The 20,129-nt window shown below is 57.0% G+C and overlaps 2 protein-coding genes across 5 annotated transcripts; both read right to left on the reverse strand.

The window, feature by feature from the left end:
• Nucleotides 1-531: 531 nt before the first annotated feature.
• Nucleotides 532-8,198, reverse strand: MRPS15 (mitochondrial ribosomal protein S15). The gene is made up of 8 exons (XM_021554764.3): nucleotides 8,080-8,198; nucleotides 6,769-6,831; nucleotides 6,103-6,178; nucleotides 5,300-5,348; nucleotides 4,684-4,768; nucleotides 3,372-3,430; nucleotides 1,873-2,064; nucleotides 532-715 (listed from the first exon to the last, which is right to left on the reverse strand). The coding sequence occupies exons 1-8, from the start codon at nucleotides 8,141-8,143 to the stop codon at nucleotides 584-586; spliced, it is 720 nt and encodes a 239-aa protein (XP_021410439.2). The 5' UTR covers nucleotides 8,144-8,198; the 3' UTR covers nucleotides 532-583.
• Nucleotides 8,199-8,728: 530 nt separating this feature from the next.
• On the reverse strand, nucleotides 8,729-15,527 carry CSF3R (colony stimulating factor 3 receptor). 4 transcript variants are annotated; one of them, XM_085559982.1, is made up of 17 exons: nucleotides 15,299-15,527; nucleotides 14,443-14,538; nucleotides 14,051-14,166; nucleotides 13,867-13,939; nucleotides 13,658-13,781; nucleotides 13,414-13,583; nucleotides 12,559-12,713; nucleotides 12,160-12,319; nucleotides 11,518-11,600; nucleotides 11,231-11,444; nucleotides 10,905-11,093; nucleotides 10,590-10,691; nucleotides 10,174-10,320; nucleotides 9,817-9,957; nucleotides 9,599-9,689; nucleotides 9,372-9,453; nucleotides 8,729-9,284 (listed from the first exon to the last, which is right to left on the reverse strand). In XM_085559982.1, exons 2-17 carry the CDS (start codon nucleotides 14,510-14,512, stop codon nucleotides 8,898-8,900), a joined length of 2,304 nt encoding a protein of 767 aa, XP_085416108.1. In that variant the 5' UTR covers nucleotides 14,513-14,538; nucleotides 15,299-15,527; the 3' UTR covers nucleotides 8,729-8,897. The 4 variants fall into 4 exon arrangements, with proteins under 4 accessions (XP_085416108.1, XP_085416106.1, XP_031362635.3 ...); XM_085559980.1 differs by having other exon boundaries at nucleotides 13,867-14,166; nucleotides 15,287-15,525; XM_031506775.3 differs by having other exon boundaries at nucleotides 13,867-14,166; nucleotides 15,299-15,524.
• Between the last annotated feature and the right edge of the window lie 4,602 nt (nucleotides 15,528-20,129).

Genomic DNA, 20,129 nt, shown 5'->3' on the forward strand with positions numbered 1-20,129 from the left:
CCCTGTGTGGATCACCCCAGTGCACAAGCACAGCCTCAGTGCATGTGAATAATGGTTTAGGTTGAAAGGGACCTTAAAGCCCATCCAGTGTCACCTCCTGCCATGGACAGGGACACCTTCCACTATCTCAAGTTGCTCCAAGCCCTGTCCAACCTGGCATTGGGCACTTCCAGAGATCCAGGGGCAGCAACAGCTTCTCTGGGAAACCTGTGCCAGGGCTTCCCCACCCTCACAGGGAAGAATGTATTCATAACATCCAATCTAAATGTCTTAAGTTTCAGTTTATAAATATCTAAGAAAATGTGGCAGTGCAAACCTCTACACTGGCTGTGCTGAGAGGACACAGGCTGGCTTGAGCTGTTCCCACTGACAGATCTGCAGGGTACTGCTGGAGCCCCCAGGTCCTCTCACAGCCCGACCTGCCCAGCACTCAGCCTGAAATTAAACTTCTAAACCACTCAAACCACCAGCTGCCCTTCCCAGGTGCTCAAAACGGCTCAGACCACACCACGAGAGCAAAGAGGCTTCAAGTCTTTGGGCAGGTGTTTATTGTCAGCCTGTCAGTGCCAGCCTGGCTCTGCCACTACACAGGTGTCCCCTCCTGTGCCTCCTTCTCCTGCACTTGCTTCTCCTGCTGTTCCCGTGCAGCCCTTGCTCTCGCCTGCCTTTGCTTCAGTCTCTCAGCTGCTTTCAGCTTCTGCTTCTCCTGGAACACCTGTGGAACAGAAGGGAGAGAGATAAAGCTGCCTGCAGAGCTGCTGCCCAGGCTGTTGGCTGCAGGCAGAGCCAGATCAAATCCTCCCTCTGTGCCTTCCTTGCTCCAGGGAATCATCTGAGATCGTTCTGTTAGAGCCACCCAGTCAATCACTGAATCATTCACATTGGAAAAGACTTCTGAGAGCACAGAGTCTAACCTGTGACTGATCCTCACCTTGTCAACCAGGCCAGAGCACTGAGTGCCATGTCTAGTCATTCCTTGAACACCTTTGGTTATCATTTAATTGGATTAAAATTTATCATTTAAAAACCTAAGGCATGTGCAGCTTTTGGTTCTTCTCAGTTTTACCAAAATCTACTGCATGCAGTAGTTTCACTCAAATATTCTGAGCAAATTAGGGCGGACAATGGGTGCACCCACATTTCTGTTCCAAACTGCCATCAAATTATCTCACATATTGGTTCCCATACCAGGATTTGAGAAAAAAAGCTAGTTTGAGTAACACATTTTTGAGCAAACCAGTGGCCCAACCTGAAGTGCCTGGGTCCAGCATGTGTCAGTGCCCATGTAGCTCTTGGCTGAGCTCAGGCAGTTCTCTACAGACAGGATCAAAATCAAAGCCTGGCTTAAGAGGACTTGGCTATCGGTCTAACTTTTCTATTTCTAACTTTTATGTCAGATTAGGTCCTTTTCTAACATCTCACATTATAATATTAAAATGTTTAAAAAAAGCTATTAAAAGCAGTGACTTAAATTCCCCATATTTTAACAATGCAGTAAAAGATATATTTAACTCTGACAACCTAACACCATCCAATTGTAAAATTGTAAAATAATCTCAAAGTTTACATACAAATCCATCCTATTTGAATATCACACGATTGCACGTGCTGCATCTGCTCAAGATTTACAAATTTATTCCTGGAAACTCCATCCCATTGCAAAGCAACCTGCTCTGTCCCAAACATTCCAGGAGCTGGGCTGACATAACTTCTGCCAAACTTTAAGAATTCTCTGCGGCAGGCACATTCTTCTCTCTGTGCTCCTGTATGAAAAAATCCTGACAGAGAGAAGACTCTGCCTGCCAGGTTTCTCGGTAAATTCATTTCCCACACTTTTGCAGAGGGGTTTTTCCTGTCCAGCCTGCTCCATACCTTGATGCACAAAGCTTTCTTGACCAGCCAGCGCTTGGTGACGCGGCGGGTGTAGGGCTGGGGGGGGCTGTACTGGATGTCCAGCTGCCTGCAGGTGTTCTCAAAGGTGCTGTAGTTCACCCGGCGCAGGTAGCCCAGCATCTTCCTCCGCCGGTCCAGATCCATCAGCATCAGCCTGCGGTTCTTTTTGTCCTGCAAACAACCAAGGTTCACTCCACTGCATCAACCTTTGGTTCTTTTTGTCCTGCAAACACCCAAGGTTCACTCACTGCATCAACCTTTGGTTCTTTCTGTCCTGCAAACACCCAAGGTTCACTCCACTGCATCAGCCTTTGGTTCTTTTTGTCCTGCAAAGCACCCAAGGCTCACTCCACTGCAGGCAGATTGTCCTGCCTGTCCAGTAATTACTGAGAATAAAGCAGATTTTGGCTGAAAGGTGAAGGACAGAGTCTTAGAATAACTTCTGTTGGCAGATGCTGAGAGAACATCAGGTCAGCACAAGCTGATCCAAGGAGATGTAATTTACTTTGCACTGGAATTCCTTTCTCCCTTCCCTGGTTGCAGCTTCACCTTCCCTGAAGACTGTTTTCAGCTTGTGTACAGGTTCAGGCTGTGCCAAAGCTGCAGAAAAGGTCTTCTGGCTAAAACCTGCTTCTCTTGAAGTGTGCTGCTTCAGAATAACAGAAGCATTTATCTTTGTTTTGCCAGAAATTAAATATGAAAATAACCTGTGACTTGGCTCTGACTGCCTGGCTGTTCTTTGGAAGGGCACAAGTGTAGCCTAAGCCTCAGCAGTCAGGGCAGTCCCTCACAGGAGACATGTCCCTGTCCTATAAAAGTGATTTATGCAAAAAATTCAGCCAAGGAATTCAGAAAGGTCCAACTTCAACACTTGGTACAACTTCTGGTGGCTTGTAGTGAAAAGCTCAATTCTGTTCTCTTGTACCCTTCAAGTTTTCATGAGTAACAATTATGCACTACTTTCAAATGCAGTTATCAACCCATTTCCCACCTTTTACTCTGCATAAAGAACCTTTGATATGTGTTTTATGAACATAAATCCAGACAAGATGTCTCAAATTTGGGCCTGAACCCAGGTAGCTGCAGGTAGGGGAGTGGGACATCCACAGAGTGCTGTCCACCAAACATTTCCATGAGCAGAACAAGCACAGACTTTGTGTAATACTGCAGCTGTGTTCACTAATAAGTGAAAACTAAGTGGTGAAGCCCCATCTGCAACGAGGAGAACTGGAGCTCAACTCTGCCTAAAGGAACCTGCTCAGCTGTTTTCTCCCCTACAGTAACAAACCAGAACTCAGACCAGAGCGGGCGAGACTCCAGCTGTGCCTGAGCCAGCAGCTCCCCACACTGGCACCAGGGAGCAGCTGTAACTATTTCATAAACCTCCTCAGCAAAGCCATAATCCCCAGGATTAAAATCCTTTTGTTATAAACTGAGAAAACCACCTGAGCAGCTGTGGGCTCAGATCCCCGAGTTACCTTGGGGTGCCTCTGGAGGTGCTCCTCGAGCGTGCGTATCTTGGCAGTCAAAATAGCAACTGTAAAGGAGAGAGAGAGGAGCTGTGTGAGAGCAGCAGCTTTCCCAGGTGATCCAGGATCATCTGCCTTGCCTCAAGCTGCCAGCTGAGCACTGCAGCCCCTGCAGGTACCTACAGCAGCACAGCAGGGACTGCCCATGACAAAACTCTGCTCACAGCAGTGTCCACAGCAAAGTGTCCACAGCAAACAGTGTCCACAGCAAAATGTCCACAGCAAAGTGTCCACAGCAAAGTGTCCTCAGCAAACACTGTCCACGGCAAAATGTCCACAGCAAAGTGTCCACAGCAGTGTCCACAGCAAACAGTGTCCACAGCAAAACACTGCCCACATCAACACAAAAAACACTGCACACAGCAAAACACTGTCCACAGCAAAATGTCCACAGCAAAGTGCCCACAGCAAAACAATGTCCACAGCAAAACACTGCACACATCAACACAAAAAACACTGCCCACAGCAAAACACTGCCCACAGCAGCACAAAAAACACTGTCCACAACAAGCACTGCCCACAGCAAACACCGTCCAAAGCAGCCCCTGCCCACAGAGCACAACAACCAAGAACAAACAACCTGCAGGGCTGTGACTGTTATGAGGCTGCTTAATTAGAGGGTAAGAGTCTAACAACACATCATATAAATTTATATGTGAATTTATTCCTCTTGCACTCATTCAATTCCCAGTGATTTGACATTTATTTAGCCTCATGGGATTTAAGCTCTGGGGGAGCAGACAGCAATAAAGGTTTTATTTTTTTTTCTCAGGGCAGCAGCCAGGTCTTTGGGATTTTGGTGGCATCCTGAGGAACTGAAGGGCTTTGCTGATGACAAAGGAGATGTCAGTGTTGGTCAGTGCAACATGGCCTTTGTCCCTGCACTGTCCCCACTGTGCCTCAGCCACAGCTCTCTGATGCAGAGAAAAATTTGGGTTCTGTGGCTGAATTTGCTTCATTTTGGTAACAGCTGCAGCTCAGTGCTTCAAGTCACAGAAGCACTACAAGCAGAATGATGCACCCACTGCCTTTGGAGGGTGGATGTGGAGCAGGAATTTGGAAGCACCCCAGCAGCCTCTGCAACACTTCCAGACCTGGAGCAGTCCTGCAGGGCATCCTGCAGGCTACCTGCCTCTCAGCAGCTCTCCTGGAGGAGATTCTCCTGAGTTATACAGCAAACTGGAAGTGCTGGGGTGGGAACAGCTGAATAGAAGCAGAGATGTTTCATCTGCCAACAATACCCTTCCCTTTTTTAACTTGCCTTGCACCTCAAAGGAGCCATTGTCACTAGGAGACCTCCTGACCTTCTCCACCAGCTGCTGTGTCTTTACCTTCAGCTTCTCCTTCTGTGGGGCACAGAAAAGAGCTTGTCACTGTCCCAGAACACCAGAGGTCAGAGACACTCTGCTCTCTTCCCAAACACCCAGGTAAAGGCTTTGCAATTCAGACCTTTACTAAGTGCTTTTTCATCTTTTTAAGCTGAAGTGGCAAGCATAAAGGAATGGCATAGAGATCTTTGTGCCACTTTCCTACCTGTTTGTTTTCTGGGCATATGGAAAGTAAAAATAACTTGAAGGACATCAGCTGTCCAGTGCAATGGTTTCTAGAACACAGGAGGTCAGCCACGAGCAGCAACAGAAGAGCTCACTGCCCTGTCACCCCTGAATACTTTCTTCTCTCATTTTAATATGCAATTGTAACCACTTTAGTGTGATAAATTTTAAGAGCAAACTGGATTTAACACTGTATTTCATCACCCTATATTTACAGCCACTTAAAAATACAGTAAGTGAAAGATATTTAACAACACAGACAAGTCTCACATGGAGGTGTTCATTAAATCTATTTTCTTTTCAAGCAAGCAGAATGACACTGACCTGACTTGCCATTTCCAGGGACAGCAGCCGTTTCACCACATCATCCATGCTGCAAGGAGATGGCAAATTAGCTTATAAACCAGAAACACATATATTTAACAACACAAATGAACTCAGGTTCTCAGAAAGTACTCATTTTTTTCAGCTTTATTTTATTCTACAAATTTACAGGGACTCTCCTCCCCTCCCAAACCTGACAGCCATAAACCGGTGCTCACTTTCCTAAGCAAAATCATGGCTTGGATTACATATAGAGTATTATATATAGAGTAGTTTTGCTGCAAAAATATTTAATTTGAAGGCTGGTTCCTTCAGAGAGCAGTGAAAGTCACAGTCGAGCCACTGGAGGCCCTCCCTGCACCACACACGAGCAGCTCTGCATCAGAGCACAGCAGTGCTGAGCCCCAGAGCCCAAATTTGGCAGCAGCTGAACTCATGGGGAGCTGTTTAATGACACTCTATCACCTGAGTTCAGGACAGGCACAGGTTATTTGCAAGATGACTGTTTCTAGTATTTCAAGATTATTTATTTTCTTTTTTTTTTTTTTTTTTTTTTTATTTCTTATGGACTACAAAGCCCACAGAGGGTGTGGGCAACCAGCACTTGATCTCCCATGGATTGTAATCAAGCCCTGACCATTGTCTGTCTGTAAATCTGATTTCAAACTGGCTTTGCCATTTTTGTGCCCACAGAGCATTAATAACTAATTAGTGAGCAGGTGACAGCTTCCACACACCATGTGTTTGTTACATGTAAATACAAACCCCTGGAGAGAGCAGCCATTCCCTCTCCCTCTCCATACCTGCTCATGATTGGGAGATTGGCATAATCTTTCTTCAGCATGGTGGGAGGAAGGTCATCCAGATGGCTGGGGATGTCTACAGAGAGATAAACATTTGAGGGAGAGCAGGACAAAGTCAGAGCTCTGACATGCTCTGAAGGAAACTGGCTGTGTGCTCCACACAAGAAGAACTGAGCAGATCCAGCTAAGAGGGCAGGAACTGAGTGGAAAAGAATTGGTTCAGTGTCTTCCCTTCAGCCCTCTGGATTTACAACATGGTGTACATATATTTACAGCATTCCACTGAGCTCAGAGATCACAGAATACCAAGAGTTTGTGCTGGAAGGGACCTTAAAGCCCATCTGATCCCACTCCCTGCCATGGCAGGGACACTTTGCACTGTCCCAGGCTGCTCCAAGCCCTATCCAACCTGGCCTTGGGCACTTCCAGGGATCCAGGGGCAGCCACAGCTTCTCTGAGCACCCTGTGCCAGGCCTTTCCCACCCTCACAGATCTGCTGCTGACAATTGTTCATTTCCCCACACTGAGGAGGAGGGGGATTTTATGAGTAACTCCTGAGCTTGCAAGGAACTATTTCTGGAATGATTTCTGTGCCATGAGGGTTCAGCTCTGAGCATGCCAACAGCAAAATATTTAAAACATTTGGTCCTGTGGATCCTGACATACCTTTCCTCTTCTTTATCACAGGTCTGGCATAGCCCCTGGCTGCTTGGAGCACAGGACTGCAAGCTGTGGGGGAGAAACAGAAAATTCAGCCTTGTGTGCACTTCTCCAGCTCTGTACAGCCAAATACTGCTCGGTGTGTGTTGCTACAGGACACGAGAAAACACGAGGTGTATTGCTGTTATTGTAAAGGTAAAAAAGGGAAGTTTATTTTCTGACTCCAGCATTTATAGTTTTCCAAAGCTGACAGTGGATTGGAGGGTGAAAGTGCCACCTCTCCAATGACATTGGACAAACTACCAGTACATCAAATTTCTCTGCCTCTATGAAGGAATGTAAAAACAAGAAGCTATTTACAGAAAGTGTGTGAAAAAGTTTGCTACAAGAATGTAAACTCAGAAGGCTTTAGAAAAATTTTAAAAAATCAGGGTGACAGGCGTGTGTGGGGTCAGGGCACTGAGGCTCTGGGTGATCAGTGAGCAGGCAGATCTTTAGTCCCAGAGGTGCGTGGGGTAGCTCAGGGTGGCTCTCACACGGTGCTGACACAAACCAAGCTGGGCTGCCTGACAGTGGGCAAATGGCAGGGCTGGAGCAGCAGAACTGACTGCACACACTGAGTTATTGCTACTGAGCAGAGGGAGGGCACCCCCGGGCAAACACGTTCATTTAGAGGGTTTAAACGGCTGAATTAACAGATTAATTAATCTCATTAGCGATGTGGACAGGCTGCTCTGGCCCACCACAGTGTCAGAGCTCAGGGGCAGTGACACCTGGGGGGACAACCTCTGACACAGACGTGAATATTCATCACCAGCTGCGACTTCGTCATTCTTTGACCTTTCAAGAACAAACTCCTGACCTCAACATTTCCCAGTTTTGCAGGATTTCTCCAAAACAACAGATGTCAGTAACTAGGAACCTGTGTGATCTTAGAACTCCAAACAGCAGGAACTAGGAACCTGTGTGATCTTAGAGCCACCTCTAAGCAGACCCCCAGAGCCTGAGGAAATGCCAGTGCTCTTTCAGGGCCCTGCTGCTGGGACCAGCACCTGCTTCAGGCCACTCGCCTGTGCCCGGCTCAGCCACCCGCGATCCGAGGGACCCCCAAGGTCATAATGGCAACAAACCCCGCCTGTCTCGTTTCGGGGGGACAGACCACGAACCCGCCGTGTGCCCCCCTGAGTACCCCCGGCCACCCCCGACCGCCCTTTCCCCGCACCCTCAGCTCCCGCCGCGGCCCCGGCCGCTCCCAATTCCTCCAGCGCGAGTTCCCAGCCGCTCTCCCAGCGGCCTCCCGACCCCCGCGGGCCTCACCGGGCTGTGCCCTGCCCAGCAGGGCGGGCCAGGCGCGGCCCGGCCGGGCCAGCAGCGCCAGCATGGCCCGAGTCACCGGCACGCCGCCACGGGCGCCGCCATCTTGCCCAGGCGCCACTGCCGAGCGCCGACACAGGGCGCAGGGAGGGAGCGAACGCCGAGCGAGTCGATGGCCGTCCAGGATCCCGGTCCCGGTCCCGGTCTCCTCTCCGTCCCCATCCTCGTCCCGGTGCCCTTACTGTCCCCGTCCCCATCCAGGTCTCATCGCCATCTCCGTACCCGTCTCGGTTTCGTCTCCTACCTGTTCCCGTCCTCGTCCCGGTCCCGATCCCCGTCCTGTCCCCATCTCGGTCCCGTCCCCATTCCCATCCCCAACCCCATCCCTATCCCCATCCCCATCTCCGTTTCGGTCCCTTCCCCATCCCCATCCCCATCCCCGTCTCAGTCCCGTCCCCGTCTCGGTCCCTATCCCTATCCCTATCCCTATCCCTATCCCTATCCCTATCCCTATCCCTATCCCTATCCCTATCCCTATCCCTATCCCCATCCCCATCCCCATTCCCATCCCCATCCATCTCCATCTCCGTTTCTGTCCCGTCCCCGCCCTATCCCATCCCTATCCCGCTCGCTTCCCGCAGAGACGCCCGGGTTGTTCTCAGCACGTCCCCGTTTATTTCGGAGGGAGCCGTTCGGCGGCGGACACGCACACAGAGCGGGCTGGAGCCGGGCAGCGCCCCGGGACGCGGCCGGAGCCCCGCGGGTGGAGCCGGCTGCCCGGGGCCGCCGCTGGCGGAGCCGCCGCCCGGCTCCAGCCCGCGCTAGTCCGCCCGGCACTCGTGCAGCTCCTCGGCGCCGCCGATGCGGAGCCCCTGCAGCAGCGGGAAGGTGGCGGGGGGCTCCTCCAGGAACCCCCAATCCCCTCCGCCGCCGCCGCCGTCCCCGCGGCCCCGCAGGTTCTCGTAGAAGCGGGGAGCGGGCTCGGGGAGCAGCCGCTGCCCCCGGTACCCCGCGCCGCCCACCCGCGCGTACTGCACGGGCTCCCCGGGACCCTCCTGCCGCACGTAGGGCCGCGGCAGCGCCGGCGGGGCGGCGGCCGGGCCGGGGGGCTCCTTCCCCGGCTGCTTCCCCGCTTCCCCCTCCAGCACGGTCACCGTGGAGATGGCGGCGGGGCCGGGCTCCCTGGCGGCCAGGACGTGGAGCGGCTCCTGGGGAGCAGCGGGAGGTCACGGGCGATGCCAGCCGTCCCTGCTGTCCCTCCCGTGGGCACCGGGGGAGCAGCCGCCCGCTCTCACCTGCGGCGCCGCTGCCGGCACCCACTTGCCCAGGCTGCTGTTGGCGGGGTCGGGGACGCTGGGCCAGAGCTGCTCCTTCATCCTGGGGACCACGGGGATGAGGGGACTCAGCGAGGCGGGCTGCAATGGGTGGCCTCAGTGCTGGACCGGCTCCCGGCGGGATGTCATCGCTCCAAGGCCACCCTGTCCCACCGGCAGCCCGGCCCGGGCAGGGCTCCGCTACTCACCGCTCGTTCTTCTGGAAGCAGATGAGCAACACCATGAGGCCGACAAAGACCAGCCCCAGGCTCAGGAAGAGGAACTGGATCTCGGTGTCATCTGGGAAGAGGGACAGGGTCGCAGGGAGCTGCAGCAGGCACCGCCAGCTGTGCTGTGCCATGAGGCAGGACCGGGAGCTGCGGGTCCCCTCCCTCGTCGCCTCGCCCCGGGTGGCCGCAGCCCTCACCCAGCACTGTGGTCACCAGGGTCAGGCTGGTGCCGTTGGTGCTGCCAGCAGCCGTGGATGCCATGATGTGCACCTTGTACAGGGTCGATGGCTTCAGCCCGCGGATGGTGAAGGAGCTGAGGGAGGGATTCACGGTGGCACCTGGGCACACACGGGGCTGTTGGTGTGGCAGAATGCCCCCACCTGCACAGCCCCCCACAGCACACCCCACAGGTATCTGCTGGCAAGGAGCCCTGTGTGGGGCCCACAGAACTCCCTGACCCTCTCTGAGAAGGACACAGGGACTCCTGGTATCTCCACCCAGAATCTCGAGGTGGGACAGAGGACAAGGTCCATGGTGCTGCGGGCAGCACTCACTGGCCATGTTGGTGATGCTGCTGGCCCAGAAGATGGTGTAGCTGGTGATGAAGCCGTTCTGCATCTCCACTGGCAGCGGCTCCCAGCACAGCTCAGCCTCTGACTTGCTGATCCTCTTCAGGTGAAGCTTGGGGGCATGGGATGGTGCTGGAAAGAGCAGGACAAGGGGGACCAAGTGCTGAGCAGAGCCACTGCCTCAGGTGGGAACTGATGGGGGGGGTCCCACTCCCAAAGTGTGGGCGTCAGGACCTGCCCATGCTGCAGGGGGGCTGAGAGCACACTCGGAGATGAGACAAATCCAGCCCCCCCAAGCTGAGCTCTTTAGTACAGCCCCTGGATTTGGGGTAGGTGGGGAAGAGGTTGTTCCTCCTTTTGGAAGGGCAAAGTCCTGGTGGTGGGGTATCCTTCCCACGTACCCTTCTCCTGGGAGTAGGCTGTGGTGTGCACGGGCACCCCGACCGTGCCCTCGTAGAGAGGGTACAGTGAGATGTTGTAGCGCTGGAAAGGCTCGATGCCATCTGCAGGGGAAAGCAGAGAGGGCTGGAAGCTCAGGCCCTGGCTGCTGAGACCCCCCAGCACCAGCCCACCCACCCTGGGGGTGCATCCAGAAGGAGGAGGGAGGGTGGGAAGCGAGCTGGGGGCACGCCTTGGTCCTGGTTTGGTCAGGATGAGTGTCAGCCCCCTGGGACAGCTGAGCAGGGGGTCAGGGCTCCCTGGCAGCCCCTACTTACCCTGGATAAGGGCTCTGGTGGCAGTCCCGTCACGCTCCATCTGCCAGCAGGCGCTGCAGTGCCCAGGCTCGGCTGTCACCCGCTGCCACTCCAGGACGTAGGCGATCACCGGGGCCGGCGGTGCCTCCCAGTGCACCCAGAGGCTGCGCTCGCCGCCGGGCACAGCCCGGAGCCCGGCCAGGGGCTGCCCTGCGTGGGACAAGCAGCCGGGATGGCAGGAGAGGGGAGCACCTCCCCTGTGCAGCCGGGTTTGGAGTCTGCCGTCTCCTTGCTCGGAGCGAGCAGAGCCGCGGGGGATGCGCGGGGGTTTCGGGCACTGCCCTCACCTTTCCTCTGCAGCAGGATGACCTCGGTCGGCGCCGACTCGCCGGCGGCGTTGTAGGCTGACAGGTAGACCCTCCTGGTGGCCGCGGGCACCGAGAAGTTGCACTGGGTGTGGGTGGTGTTGCAGATGGTCGGGGGGTCCCTGCCCCTCCTCCGGGGGCTCAGGGTGACGCGGTAGCCCAGCACTCGCCCGTTGGCGTCCCGCTGCCGTGGGACCTGGTGCGGGCAGGGCGTGTGGGTGGCAGTCCCTGCAGGAATTTCGGGAATGCCCCCGGCCGCCCCTGCTCACCTTCCAGCGCAGCTGCACCTCCAGCCGCCCCCCGGGCCCGGCCGGCTGAGCCCCCCACCAGGCGTCCAGCTTCCCTGTGGGGGCTGCAACGGGACGGGTGCGAGAAGCTGAGACCCGTGTGGCTGTGTCCCCAGCACTGTGCTGTGTGTCCCCAGCTCTGTGCCATGTGTCCCCAGCAATGTGCCCTCTGTCCCCAGCGCTGTGCCATGTCCCCAGTGCTGTGCCGTGTGTCCCCAGTGCTCTACTGTGTGTCCCCAGTGCTGTGCCGTGTGTCCCCAGTGCTCTGCCCTGTGTCCCCAGATCTGTGCCTTGTGTTCCCAGCTCTGTGTCCTGTGTCCCCAGCTCTGTGCCGTGTGTCCCCATCTCTCTGCCCTCTGTCCCCAGTGCTCTGCCCTCTGTCCCCAGCGCTCTGCCCTGTGTCCCCAGCACTGTGCCATGTCCCCAGTGCTCTGCCGTGTGTCCCCAGTGCTGTCCCTGTGTCCCCAGTACTGTCCCTGTGTCCCCAGCTCTGTGCTGTGTGTCCCCAGCTCTGTGCCCTGTGTCCCCAATGCTCTGCCCTGTGTCCTCAGCTCTGTGCCCTGTGTCCCCAGCACTGTGCCATCTGCTCGGGCAGAGGGGACCCCGCAGGTGATTCCCACTCACCTTTCTCATGGGTGGTGAAGTTCCTGACTGGGCTCCACTCGCTCCAGGAGGCCAAAGCTGCCGCTGAGCTCCGCCGGCAGCGCATCTGGAAGCGGTACTGCGTGCCGAACAGGAATCCGCAGCGCTGCGCCGAGCCAGCCTGGCCGATGATGCCGCTGACCTGGGACAGCCGGAACGGGGCTGTGCTGCCTCCTGCCTCGGGCAGGGGCTGGCCCTGCCCTGGGCTCGGGGGACACCTTGCTGTCCCACTCACACGGGGACCCTTCTGCTCCCACTGCTCCTCCAGCAGTGGGAGCAGAAGGGTCCCCGTGTGAGTGGGACAGCAAGGTGTGAGGCAAGGCTTGGAGCAGTGGGAGGGTCCCGGCTCCTGCCCGCTCCCCCTGCCCCAGCAGCACTCACCAGAAGCCAGGCAGAGTCCTCAGCTGCCCGGTAGCGCAGCTCACACTGCAGCTCCATGTGCTCTGTGCCCCACGCCACGTCCCAGGCCAGGGCAATGCAGTCGGTCTGGAAGGGGATGGACTGGATGCTCTGCAGTGTTGGGGGGTCCAGCTTGGCTGTAGGAAGGGCAGGGGACAGCTGGAGAGGTGTGTGGTGGGCAGTGCCCAGAGCCATGACCTCACGTGTGCCTGTTAATGCCAGGAGCTGCAGCCAGGGTGCTGCAGCAGGAAGTGGGGGGAATCACCCCAAAACATGTATGAGAATGGCTGGGGGTGAGGGACAGGAGCCAGTGTGTGTTCCCCTGCTTGGGATGGAGTAATGCCCGTGGGAGCAACACTGGCACAGCTCTGCATTAATGCCTATGCAGAGAAAACAGATTCCATGGGGCCTGGTGCCTGGAACACCCCACATTTGGGTAGGCTTGGGGGTGAGAGTGTGGCATAGGCATGGCAGAGCTCAGCTGGTTCCTGGGCAGCCCTTCCCCAGCCCCGGATGAGGGAGGATAAGTCTCTCCATCTGGGAAGGCTCCTTTTATAAATAGTTTATAGGCTCTGGATCCATTATTAATAGAGCTGCAGAATAAATGGGTAATCAATTGCTGCAGGAGCTGTGGAGTGCAGCAGGTCAACTGGCAGCTCATAACCCGCCGTGCGCGCTGCTCGCTCTGCACCGCGGCGCTGGCACCGATTCATCCCGGCAGGACATCCATCACGGAGCTGCCCGTAAAACAGGACCTCACGGGCTTTAATGTCACTTTAACACCCCTGTCACTGCTGACGAGCTTCCCCGGCCCCTGACCCCTGCACCATCACTCACCCACGTCCATGGGGTCGATGCAGAGGCGCTCGGACTCGGCCGTGCCCAGGGCGTTGGTGGCAGACACCCAGATCTCCATTTGCCGGTACAGCTGGAGCAGCCGGCGTGGCACGGTGCAGTGGCTGTGCCCTCCTCGCGGGGTGCAGCCCGTCACTGCCCCGGCTCCACTCCTGTGGCAGACAGGGCAGTGGGCTCGGGGTCCTTGCTCTGGGGTTTGGCAGGGGAGCACGGTCCCGGGACTTACCCCGTGCATTTCAGCACGACGCTGGTGGGGAGGTGGCTGTTGGTTCCCTGCTCCCATCGGCACGTCAGCCCATAGTCACTGAGGTTCAGGACACAGCTGAGGTTGAGGGGCTTTGCAGGAGGGTCTGGGGGAGAACAGCCAGGAAGGAGCCTGAGCAGGTGCCCGTCCCTGCTGGAGAGGAGGGTGACCCACAGTGGCAGCAGACTTACAGCCCGCCCTGATCTCGGCCATGCCAACGCGCTGCTTGGTCCCATTCCACTCCACACAGCAGAACAGCCTGGCCTGTGTGAGGTTGAACCGGGGCAGGGTGAGGTTGGACACCTCTGTGCCTCCTGGACCCTGGTGCTGGCTCCCAGACACAAGCTTGTTGTCCAGCATCCAGCTGATCCGGACCTTCCCCTGCTCCAAGCCGTGGCACAGCTCTCTCTGGATGGTGCAGGATGCTGTGACAGCCGAGCCCAGGGGCACAACGCGGGGGCTCACAGTCACTGAGGCACAGCCCAGTGTCCCTGCAGGCAGGAAAGACATGTCACATCCTGGGCACAGCTGTGACAAAGCCATCTCAGCTCCTCAGCACCCAGGCAGGGTATAGAGATGAGCCTCTTCCCTTAGACGGGCCCCCCTCTCTGGAGAGGAAGAGCCAAGCGTTAGGCAAGGCACCAGCACGTGCCAGGCCCCATCCTGCCCGTGCTGCCGCCGTTCCTGCCCGCCCCGGGCCCGGCCAGCCCGGCTGGGCACAGGGTGCTGCGGGTGGCGTGGGACAGGACAGGATGGAGCGCACTCACCGCCCAGGTGGAGGAGCAGGAGCAGGGAGAGCTGCCGCAGGAAGGGTGTCCCAGCACCGCGCCTGGCCATGGTGTCCTCCGTGGCTTTGGCATCACCTGGAGCGGAGAAAGCACCTTGTCCTGGGGGTCGGCAAGGACTGGGGACGAGGTGGGCTGAAGGAGCCGGGCTCCATTGTCACCGGCTTTCCCTGGAGCAGAATGTCCTTTCGCTGCCAGCGTCAGCCCTTCCCGCAGCCCTTCTGACACCTCCGCCCCCGGCTCGCCGCCCGCGCCGCCACCGCCGCCGGCGTGGGACGCGCAGCGGAGAGACCCCGGAACGCGGGTCCCCCCACACCGCCGTCACCCCGCACCCCATCCCGGCCACAGCACCCTGTGCCCGGCCGCAGCACGGGCTGATTTTATCTCCATTATCTCCAGCCGCTGCCGGGCAGAGATTTGCGGTTTGAGGGCGGGTGAGGGCGGCGGAGGGCGATAAGCTGGGAGAGAGAAGCGAATGACCGACAGCAGCAGAGCGGGACTGGCCGGGGCTGCGGGGTCTGCCCACGCCCCTCCCGGTTATCCCCTGCCCGCTGCTGGGAATGGCCCTGCGAGCGGTGGCTGCCTCTGCCCTGCCCGGATCCTCTGCCCCGGATGGGTCCCAGACACGTTCCTGGTCCAGGAGGAGCTGCCCACACTGTGCCCATCGCCGGGTGCCCACAGCTCCTCGCCCCCCAAGCCAAAGCACTCGAGAGTGGCAGGGGGACAGCGGCCAGCCCTGGGCACTCGGCACGTGGGGGGACGGGCAGAGCGGCCACAGACCAGATGCTGCTCGGTGGGACCTGAGTGACACCCACCCCTACCTCACCTCCACCCCTACCTCGCCTCCGTCCCTGCCTCTCCTCGGTGTCCGGTGTGCCCGGCAGCCGCTCACCGCCCGCTCCGAGCCCGGGGCTCCGGCAGCGGGCGGCTGGCCGTGCTCAGCGTGTTTGCTAACATGCTGCTTTCCCCGTTAGTTCCTCAAAACCAGGGCCGTTCGTTAGTTGCTGTGACGCTCTGAAGAAGGTGATTGCAAAACACTTCCCTGAAGTCTGCGACCCCCTCGCTCGCCGCAGGCAGGAAAGCCCAGGGGGCGCGGGCACCCTGAGCAGCGCCCGGCCTCCGCCCTGCCCGCTCCTGGGCAGGGCTTGGCACAGCCGGGATGGGGCACAGACAGTTCCTCACTGCAACTGCCCTGGGGCCACCGGCCTGGGCTGGGGGACACGGCAGAGGGGCGCTGGGGAAAGTGGCAGCAGGCCATGGGCCAGGGCATGAGCAACTCAAGGGGCAGGAGGCAAACCCAGCTGTGTGATGCCACCTGGGAGCAGCTCGCATCCCCACGCCCGAGTCCGTGTCCGTGTCTGTGGCAAGCACATTTCTCTCCCTCTCAGGATTTTTCATAGAGGTGAACAGAGAGAAATGAAAGAGAAAACAATTTCTATTTCTTCTCCTTGTTTTTCCAATGTGGAATGTGTTTGGAGAATTGTTTACCTGGAGTGAGTGCTTGGTTGGATTCTGGTGAGGATTGTTTGAACCTCATGGCCAATCCAATCCACTTGGGTCTAGACCCTTGAGAGAGGGTCACGAGTTGTGTGGGAGTTAGAGTCAGAGAAAGTAGTATGTAGTTTTAGTATCCTCCTTTTATATAGTATATTAATGTATTTTAGCATAGTTATAATAAAGAAATAATTCAGCCTTCTGAGTTGAGTCAGACATCGTAATTTCTTCCTGTTGGGCTCGTCTGCATTTACAATACATGTCCTAGGGTGTGCAGCCCACAAGATGCCCGAGGGCATGATATTCCCACCAGTATTTCCCAGTACTGACCATTAACCCATGCTCTTTCACAGCTCCTTGCCTGGGGCCGTGCCGAGCTGCCGTGCCCACCCGTGCCAGGCTGGAGCACAGCCCCGGCGGGGAATCCCGTGTCTGGTGGGATGGGGCTGGCGTGGGGGTAAACAGAAGTTTGCTCAACCCTCCCACACTCGCAGCCTTCGCAACCAGGGCGGCTGTTGTGCCAAGCGCTGTTTACGCTGGGCTGGGGCGGTGTTGCATCTCCGCGCTACAGGGCTCACATAGCCCCGTGCTGCCAAACCTGGGGGCCAGAGCAGCCCTGGCAGCAGGGTGTGTCGGTGTGCCGGGACACAGCCTGGGGAGATGCGGCTTTGCCTCCTGCCGAGCCGGGCGCTGGCCGGACGGGATTCCCTGGGGCTCTCACAGACAGCCCAAGCAAGGGCACCTTCCCCTAAATCTGCCCTGCTTGTAAGGGGTCAGGCTGCTGCTGGGAGTGGGGTGAGGGCTCAGCACGCTGGGCTGGGGCACGGGGCCCGGTGCCCACTGCCTGCCCGGGCCGGGGGAGCTGCCGTCGCAACATTTCCCCGGGGTGTAGCAACCCGCAGCGCCTGGGGACGGCAGCCGGTGCCTGCGGGCTGTTTACCAGCCGAGCCCAATGTCCCCGGGTAGCCATGGCGACGTGGGCATCTCCGTGGGAACCGAGGGCGCAGCGCTGCGAGCACCCAGCTGGACACCGCGCCGGCGGGGCCCCGCCGCAGGCTGCGATCCGGGCTGGGCAGGGGACCTGGCATCCCTGTCCTCGGGCTCCAGGCTCGCCCAAGGAGGCTCCAATTGCTGGAGAGCGGCCCGAGAGCGGGGATGGAGCAGCCGTGCCCCCTGTCAGCGCTCTCGGTTCCCCTTCGGCTCTGAGTCACGCTCACAAGCTCGCAGATCCCGTCCCTGGGATGGGACAGGAATACGAGGCAGGGCGCAGGGAGCCACCCCCGCAGAGATCCTGAGCCGAGGGGCCCAGCCAGCCTGGCAGAGGGGCTGGGGCAGGAGGATGCATGGGGAGGAGGATGCCAGGCTGTGAGGGCCGGCTGGGTGCCCAAGGGTGCCACGGCGCAGAGGCAGGTGGTGACACAGGCCATGGTGCAGGACAGCCAGGGAGCACGGTTTGAAGGGAAGGCGGATGCTCACAAAGCAGGTTTTGGGGTCAGTGGTGGGGCAGTGGCTCCCAGTTCGTGACAGAAGAGCCTCCCAAGCCTGAGGCCATCAGGCAAGGGGGAAGGTGGAAAGGGGAAGAAGCTGCGGGGTTTTTCCTGGTTGCAGTTTGTAGGATGGGGACTGCTAGCATTGGGCAGCAGCTTTTGGGCAGCTCTGCTTGCAGTCCACAGACAGCAGCCCTACATTCAATGCTTGGGAGCTCTCAGCCACTTCTCTATTCCCAGTGCCTCTGATTCAATCCCTGCTGGGTGGATCATTGCTCTTAAACAGAATAAAGTACATTCCTGGTGTGTAGCAGCTCCACAGGCAGCAAAGCCCAGCTCCCCTAAAGGGATTTTCCCTTTCTTCTTTTCATTCCCTAAAACCAGAATATTGCCAGTCACATAAGATGCAAGATCTAAGTGCAAAAGCTTCTGCAATCTCTAATGGGTGAGGAGAGCTGCTTAATTGGTGCCCAATGCAATTAGTTCAGACTACCCCCTTGCTCAGCCATCAGCAGTGAGGAGGGAGCAGAGGGCTCCCCATCAAGTTGCTCTGTGGGTGGGCAGAGGTGGCCAGGAGAGGACCCTTGGCTCTGGATGGCATCCCCAGGGGGACAGGGGGACGTGGGCAGCCTGCCAGCATGGAGCCACTCCTGCCCATGCAGGACCCTCCTGTGTCTGCAGGCTCTGGTCGCCCAAACCCCAGAGATGTCCCTGGTGCTTGTCCCTGCTGTGCCACTGCCAGCTCCTCCCCAGCGAGGCAGCAGCAAACTGGGGAGGATTGATGGCAGGGGTCCTCGAGGCTGACCTTGAACAGCTCCCAACACATTCCTGCAATTAATGAGGCAGGAGGATTAATTTCTGTGTGGCAGATCCGGGGAGGCCCTGATGGGCATGGGGAGGGGAGGAGGGTGGGATGTGCTGCCATTATTCATCTCTGCTCTGCCAGATGCCAAAGTGGTGCCAAGAGGCTGCAGCTTGGTGGAGAGGTTTGACAGGGTAGATGGGCAAGAGGGAGAGATCCACCTAAAATTGCCTGTTCTTAAATTCCTGCCTCTGTTGCACAGGTGTCAGTGGCAGAGGAGCCTCCCCATGTATCGGAATCTGAGGTATTGATGATTCTGAGATTGTAGAAAGTCTCTGTCTTTCTGCCCCACTGCCAAAGCAGAAGCCAGAATTGGTCTGTGCTGGTTTCCAGGTTGTTTATTCTGTTTATCTCTCACATGTTCTGCTGCCCTGCCCAGCTCTGTCCTGCAGGGCAGCGTGTGGGGCTCTGCCCTCAGTGGGATGTTACAAACATTCAATACCAGAAACTCCCTGGGCTGCATTTACAAGAACGTGCCAATATCTGTCACCTACGTTGGACAGTGTGTCCCCAGCCTGAACCAACAGAAAAATGCCAACACCACAGTGAAACATGGAGGGCATGAAGAAGGAGAAAAAGGACAAGGCACACCCAATTTCCTCCATCTTGTCCCCTTTGGGCCCCTCATCTAGAATGAAATTTTACTTTTGCACCCGTGCCACACTTAATTATTACTGATATCAAACACTCAGAGCTGGTAATTCATCCTGTAAGATTGAAAACTCTTTTCCATGGACAGAGATCACAGCCAGTGTCTCTGGGGGGTCTGTCCAGGGGGGGTTCCTGACCCCTGCCAGGGTCCCAGACCTGCCAGGGCAGCCAGAGGGAAGCCCTGAATTCCCAAACCCATGAGCTTTGGCTGAACCCAGTACCAGCCTCTCACCCCTCATATTCCTGGAAATTCCTGTTCTTAATTCCTGCCTCTGTTGCACAGGTCTCTGTGGCAGAAGAGCCTCCCCATGAGCTTTGGCTGGACCCTGTACCAGCCTCTCACCCCTCATATTCCTGGAAATTCCTGCTCTTTTCTGCTGAGTCACTCCAGAGCTCAGCCTTGCAAAGCATCTCCTCCTTCTGCCATTGCTGAAAAGAATTTTCCCTTTGATACTGCCTCCCACCAAACCACCTGGGCAGGGGCTTTTCCTGCCCCTCACCTGGCTGTGCCCGTGGTGCCAGGCAGCAGGTCTGACTCTGATGCCAGCTGTCGGGGCTGCGTGGCCACTCCCGTCACTTCCCAGCAATCAGGCCGCAAGCAAAGCACTATTATTTTTCTGCTCTAATAAACACCTCTGACAGTAATAGAAAAAAAAGAAAAAAACCAGCATTTATCAGGAGAAAAGGATACCTGGGGATTATTTACTCAGAGTCAATAGTTGCAGGTAGGGGCTGCCAGCCCAGGCAGGCGCTGACAGCTGCTCGTGGCTGGAGCGTTGCATGGAAAAGGGGCAAAGCTCCCCCAAGTGCTGCCCCTTGCTCCTGCTGTATGAACCCCCCATCTGGGCTGTGGAGCACCCCTTCATTCCCTGTCCATGTCACTCTGGGACACGCTGCCAGTGCCAGGCCCCTGGAAGGCACAGGGGGCTCCGGGTGCTGGGGCTGTGGGGCAGGAACGTGACTGGAGCTGGCACTTCTCTTCCAAGGGCTGAGATCTGGGAGAGCAAAAAATCCACGGTCAATTGAGCTAATCACAAAGGCAATGAAATGTCCTCGTGAGGTTATAAACATCCCTGCTTGAACCCAGTGACACAGGGAAATAGGAATCCAACCAAGCAGCCTCCAAAAGTGCTTCATTCCCCATTATTTTCATTAGCTGCCTTGTAATTTGATTT

This window comes from Lonchura striata, chromosome 23 (assembly GCF_050655825.1).
Source record: "Lonchura striata isolate lonStrDom1 chromosome 23, ASM5065582v1, whole genome shotgun sequence".
Lineage (NCBI taxonomy): Eukaryota > Metazoa > Chordata > Aves > Passeriformes > Estrildidae > Lonchura > Lonchura striata.